Source organism: Mustela putorius, unplaced genomic scaffold (assembly GCF_011764305.1).
Source record: "Mustela putorius furo isolate JIRA1106 unplaced genomic scaffold, ASM1176430v1.1 tig00000857_pilon_pilon_pilon, whole genome shotgun sequence".
In the NCBI taxonomy this organism is placed as follows: Eukaryota; Metazoa; Chordata; class Mammalia; order Carnivora; family Mustelidae; genus Mustela; species Mustela putorius.
In genome coordinates, this window is record NW_025421497.1 from 3,750 (window position 1) to 10,208 (window position 6,459).

The 6,459-nt window shown below is 46.8% G+C and overlaps 1 protein-coding gene across 1 annotated transcript; it reads right to left on the minus strand.

Annotated features, from left to right (window-relative positions):
* Nucleotides 1-3,297: 3,297 nt before the first annotated feature.
* Nucleotides 3,298-4,264, minus strand: LOC101679797 (taste receptor type 2 member 1). The gene has a single exon (XM_004761223.2). It carries the CDS (start codon nucleotides 4,262-4,264, stop codon nucleotides 3,365-3,367), a length of 900 nt encoding a protein of 299 aa, XP_004761280.2. The 3' UTR covers nucleotides 3,298-3,364.
* Between the last annotated feature and the right edge of the window lie 2,195 nt (nucleotides 4,265-6,459).

Sequence of the window (6,459 nt, forward strand, 5' to 3'; positions counted from 1 at the left end):
CATCACATCTGAAAAACAATCAGTATTTAATCCTGTGAAGGTATGGAGTGACAGATCAAGTACTTTAGTGTATCAAGGAGAGAGGGAGACTTAGATGCGGGCGACTCATTATGGAAAGATGGTAAAGGGAGGGTCCCACCAGCATCTGCTTTTTTGTGTGGGCCCTCCCCCAAAGCTTAATATTTTCAGCTCATTGAGACAGATTCCCCAGCACCTACCCTTTCCCTGGCGTTAAGATTTCAGAAGACCGTCTGCAATTATTGGTGGCAAAATGATGATTTTTAAAATAAGAACATACCGTTGATTCTAAGTTTGTGTTAACAAACCATCTCTACTCTGATTTCTGAGCTCATACCTTAGCTAGATACTTTCTCAAACATGTGGGGGGCTCCCTGCCCCTGTCATTGGGAGCTCTCTCCAGTATGGGTGCCATCTGTTTGCAACATCTGTTAGCCCGTTGAATGCCAAAGTCTATTTGGATGATCTGCCTTGTTTTCCTTTTCTCCTGGATATTTTTGTCTACCTGTCCCTCTTGTTACCCATAGAGATGTAGTGGTCCCCTGTGGACAAAAGTTATGGCAACCATAGTCCCCAAGCCTAGGATGAGAATATTTATCATCTGACAAGTATCACTACCCTTCAGCATATGACACGTGTGTAAGATCTTTCTGGAATGGGTGATCATCAGCCTGAAGACTGGCAGACTTTAAATGCTAACGTACTCCCAGCGCTTTCAGGTCCAGATTATTCTATCTTCAAGCCGTTATTATATTTGAATGAGTGAGTGACTGAGGATTTTAAAAGGTGTTTGTAATTTGTGAGACCTTTCAAACTGTTGGGTTTATTTTTTGAATATTCAAACTGCTGCTATAGCTTTTATACTTTAAAAGATGTGTTAATAGAAGTGCCCAGATTTAGTAGCCTTCTCAGTTGGCCACCATGTTTAGTCATCGGAAGACATGGGAGAATCGCCGTAGCGTGCGCGGGCACCGAAGCAGTCCATGTCAGAAAGGGCAATAGGACATGATGCAGCAAGCCTGACATTCTGGTCTGGGGCTGCTTACTGAGCCCCTGTCTGAAATGGAATGGGTGTGCTCAACAAAAAAATGCTGGCTTCCTTCTCAGTAAGACCCTGCCCTGGTGACCCATCCTCCCTTGTCCTTGACTGAGCAGGGGTGTCCGATCTCCTCCAAATGGGAGACCACAGGGGATAAAGCATGCATAGCACTGTGCCCCGTGGTTCACAGCTCTCTGCCCCAACCCATGGGCATGTGAACCCCAGTCAAGTCTCCCAGGGGCCACAATGGCCAGTCCATCCCTACCGATGCAGGCCTAGTGTAGAGGAAGAATCTGTGTCTCTCCAGAGGCTAACCCCATTCTACCCCAGGCTAGATGGGCAGGACAAAAGGCATCTGTCCAGGCTAAGGAGTCCAGACAAGAGCTGCTAGGGACAGATCAAAGGCTGAGTCTGTTTTGCTTCTCCAATGGAGTAATTACCATCCTACACAATATCCACCACCAAAGTGATATCTAGACCACATTTTTTTGGAAGAAATGTTTCAGAGGAAAGCAGACTGTGAATATGTTTCTAGAATAGTTTTCTTTAGCCTGCCTTCTCTTCTTTAGAACTGCTTGGTAACTTTTAGGTATACAAACAGTTGTACCTTAATATTCATCTCATTAAACTAGCATTATTAAAGCAGAAGTTGCATGAAATGGAATCAGAATTTGGTATATGAGGGGGGGGGGGGAAAAAATCACACAAGAGTTGTGTATTTATGAATTTCTTCCCAACTGTTTGAAATCACTCCCACTCTCTCTCTATCCTCCTGCTGGTACACACACTGTGATTCAAAGATCCAGCACCTGAACTGAAGATGCACAGAAAGTAAAAGTAACTCTTCACTGTCCCTTCTCAAAGTGGGGGCAATCATCACCTGCAGGACACAACCGCTGTTCCCAGAGCCGGATGTCTGTGGGTATGACTGGTTATGCACCTTCCCACCTGCTGGGACGAAGGAAAATGAAATAGAGGGAAGATGGAAGCTGGTAATTTGCTCCGGGGAAGGAAGGATGCGATGCATGGGCAGAGGAAGAGTAGCCTCAGAGCTCAGTCCCCAAACCCAAGAAGATAAACGCTTTCCTGCATCTTCTGAAGCAAAGACCTCTGTTAGTTTGGTGCCACCAAGCCAGCATGTCTTGGGCTAGTATTGGAATCTATATTGCCAGCAATTGGCAAACCCAAACCCAAAGAGGCTTTCTATCATCACACGTGACCATCAAGTTCTAGCCAAACAGAGGAACATCTTCACTTCACTGGAAGCTAGGGGTTCTGAAGCTGTTTTAGAAATACACACACACACACACACACACACACACACACACCACACCACACATCTTAGCATCTAAAATCATCAAACAAACAGAAAATGCATCTGTGACTTGAAGCAGATGGAAACACCCCAGCCTACCTTCCTACAGACATTGCTTCACTGGGAAGACAGGCAGTGTGGTAGGAGTCCTAATTTTTTACTGTCAGTTGAAAAGGTCCCAAAGCCCAGCACACAAATGCAAAAATGAAGCATCTTTGCAAGCTATTTTCTGGTCAGTGTGTCCAGTTAGGGGAAATGGAAAATCCAGCCCTGGATTCCTCTTCCATCTGCTTTAAAAAAAAAAAATTAATTAAAAAAAATCTTTTTAGCAGTTGCTGGGACACGTCAACCTGGCATCTAGCATCTCAGCTGTGTGGGGTCGGTGAGCAAAATCACGCAGACAGAGAAAGCCGACTTGTCCTCAGCTTCCTCTCAGATCTGATGAGGAAGAATGGTTCCATTGTCCGTGACTCTAACAAACAGAGCAAAAATAATCTGCAAGTAGACAAGAAAGGGGCAGCCAGTCCTTTCAGGTTAGATCATCTAAGATGAGGTGTCAGAAGCCCATAGACCCCACAGGATTCCTGCATCCTTTGGCCATTACAAGTTCAAACACCCTTTCCTTTTACTTTAAACTTTTTATTTTGAGATTATTGTTGATTCACAGGCAGTTGTGAGAAATAACACAGATAGACCCCTGTGCCACTCACCCGCTCTTTCCCAGGGAGGAAACAGCTTCCAAGCGAGAGTATAATATCACAACCAGGTTATCAACACTGATGGAACCCACCCGTGTGTGTCGCTCTTCGGAAATCAATTTAACCTTTTGAAAAAGGAGTGAATCTATAAAAATGCCTCACGTTGGACAAACGTGATGTTTAGGTGATGTTCTGTGTGTTCACGCGCAGGTGGCTTTGTCTGAGCGACAGAGGGACGGCAGGCAGCCTCACGGTGGGGAACTGCGGCTTCTTCGCATGGATCCAAGCTCTGTCTCACTCGCAGCATTTCCCGCGGAGGAGGAACTTCTTTGCATTTTGTTTCAGTTTAGGACTGCCTAAAATTAAGATCATAGAGTGTCCAGAAGGAAAGGACCCAAACACCCAGACACAGAACAAAAACATGAGACTCCTGAGCTTAAAAATCTGAGAAGAGAGCAAAGCGGCTGTCATGTAGTGGGAGACGCAGAGGACCAGGAAGGACAGAACCGACAGCAGCGATCTCACGTGGACACCTGTGCTAGGGACCCTGGTGCCCATGGCCGTGTTTCTCATCTGCCAGGTGTGTCTCCCCAGGGAAAATAGCAAAAGCAGGGAAGACGCGAGGAAGATGAGTAGTGGCAATGATAACCTCACAAGAAAGGCGATCTGTAAGGCAGACTTCTCTTTGATTTGGGTTGTTGTGTTTGGGGAGAAAAAACCCAAAAAAACTTGTTGGGAAAAAACCCATATATGTTTGTTGTAGAAGATAGAGGGGGCGGATGTGTACAGCAGGGACCCTAGGATCAGCCACGGCACCAGCTTCGATATCCTCATCTTCAACCAGAAGAAGAGTGGGTGAGCTATGGGGGCGATCTTGGCACAATAGAAAACGCCGAGCCACGAGGCAAACCACAGTCCCAATTCATTTACAAACAAGAAGATTGAAAAATTCTCAATAAGTAGAGGGACTTCGATCCAGAGGAGGATAGCCAGGTTGATGTAGAAGATGACCAATTGCAGACAGATCCGGGCCATCGCTAGGCAGGAAAGAAGAAGAGCCAACGGAACCATCTTTCTCTGTTGGATCAACTCGGTGCCGTTCACAACCAGGATGAGGCCGTTTGCTAAAACCCCGATGAGAAATTGTACTGTCGAAAAAAAAAGGCAATGGATAATAAGGTAAAACTCTAGCATTTTGGGAAGAAAAATTATCAGTTACTTTAAAAAATGGATGTATTTATAGGTTTGGGGGCAGTTTGGATTATTTGAGCTTTCTATTTTTCTTCAACTAGACTAGAAGTTCTTAGGGGAGCAGGACTCTGATGATAAAGACGGTCAAGCCGGAAGGTGGTGTCTGTTTGTTTATATCAGCGTGCTGTCAATTTGGTTCCAAGGCAGTCAAATAAGAGAGAGATAGCCCAGCGATGATTTGCTTCTTGGTGACAGCTTTTGCATTTTCCAGGTCTACTTAGCGTCCAACGTCCTCATAAGCAAATGGTGGAACCAGACTCTTTCAGGGCTGGGAGAAGGGCGCCTTCACCGCATGACCAGTGGATGCTTCTCAATCCCTCATCTCCCCCACGGCGACTGAGCTCCCGGCCCACAGGTGTAATTCTGCTTCATGTTAGTGGGGCATCCTTTGAAAAGACATGTCTGCGAAATGATCCCTTGTGCTCTAGCTGCATAGAATGGTCGGCAACACAGGACAGCCGAGTCGTACTTTGTCCAGTCCACAGTAATTCAGTGATTCAGGACCGCCAAAAACTTAAAAGCAGTTATGTGATAAAATATATGTGAGGAACAGAAAGGGTCACAAAAGACAGAGACAAAGGAATTAGGCTGACATAGATGTGGACACAGTCGGTCCACAGTCTAAAGGAAGCAAAAGCCCGGGAGAGACTCACTTAGCAACATACACACCTGCAATCATCTGTGGGATGACGCTGGCTTTGGAACCTTTTTCCTGTTCTTTTTTCTCAATACATGAGATTTTTATGGCATGAGCTGGTTGTTTGAGGGGGAAAGTAGTAGGAGAACAAGTACCTGATTCAGTTTTTTGTTACACTTGTCTAACAGACTATTTTTGGGAAAATTACATTGGAATTTATTAACATGTAGACTGTGCCGTGTGTTAAACTAAGCCTGGTTTTCTCAGTCTCCACACTGTTGACATTTTGGGTTGGGTAAATTCTTTGTGGGGAGGGGGGGTGTCCTGTGTGATGTGAGATGTCCATCTTCCCCGGCCTATACCCACTAGATGGGGGTAGCTCTGCCCACTCTTCCGGTGTGCCAACCAGCCGTGCTCCCAGACGTTGCCAAGCGCTCCCTGATGGCAAAACTCACCCCAGTTGACCACCACGGTCCTAGATCCTGGGAGGGCAACAGTGAGTGGAACATGGTCTTTGTTCTCAAGGTGCTCAGAGACTTAAGGGCCAGCCACGGGTACAGTGTGACCTAAAACCTCATTAGGTTTCGGACAGTTCACGACCAGGGTACAAAGTGGGGAACAATCTATTTCATATTTGGGGGTGGAGATTGAAGCTTTTCCAGCTTAGCACCTGACCATATGTTCCCAGCAGACCCCCCGCTGCCTTAACGAGACGGGTCCTTATGGAAACATTTCATTTTGTCCAAAGGTGTCATGAAGGATACGTAGAATGAGTCTCCCTATTAGAAAACTGGAAAAGAAACCCTACCGAAATGCTAGTGCTGAGCGTAAATCTCCAGGTTACTTCTTCATTCTTCCCTGAACAGGTCATGTCTGTCATTGCGGGACTCTGCTTTGTTCTTGTCTCAGCTTCAGTGAGACGAAGGGGACGAGCCGGACCGTCAGGAAAGAGACACCGAGGGAGGCCACTCCTGAGCGGCTTCTGTCGACAAAGATCCAGATTCGAGCATGAGAATCAGGGTCAGTCTTGTTTCTCTCCCTCAGGGGCAAAGGAAAAAGTACTAAAAAGTGCTTCGGGCTTTCCATTCTGGAGGCTGGAAAAGCAACACAGAAGGGCCTCACCCTACAGGACGATGAAGCCGGGATCCCTCTACGACCGCCCGGGGTTCTCCATCCAAGCCCCGTGCCTGCGCCCCTCCCCTGGGGCCGCTGGCGCGCAGCTCCGCAGCTGCGGGATTTCTCCTCATCCCCGGCCCCATTCATTCCTTTGGTGTTTGGCATATGGGACTTCTGTGAAGCAGAACCAAAGCCGGTTACATAAGGCTTTTCATCACAGAGGCAAAGAGAAATAAATATTACAAAGTCACCTTAAAAGGGAATTTTTATTTTCCAGCTGTTCCTGGAGACATCAGGCCTCAGGCCCGCCATCTAGCTCTTCTCTGTTGCCCAACACGGTCGCGACCCTCACGTACTGCGCCCTTCAGCGTGGTCTGGGCACTTT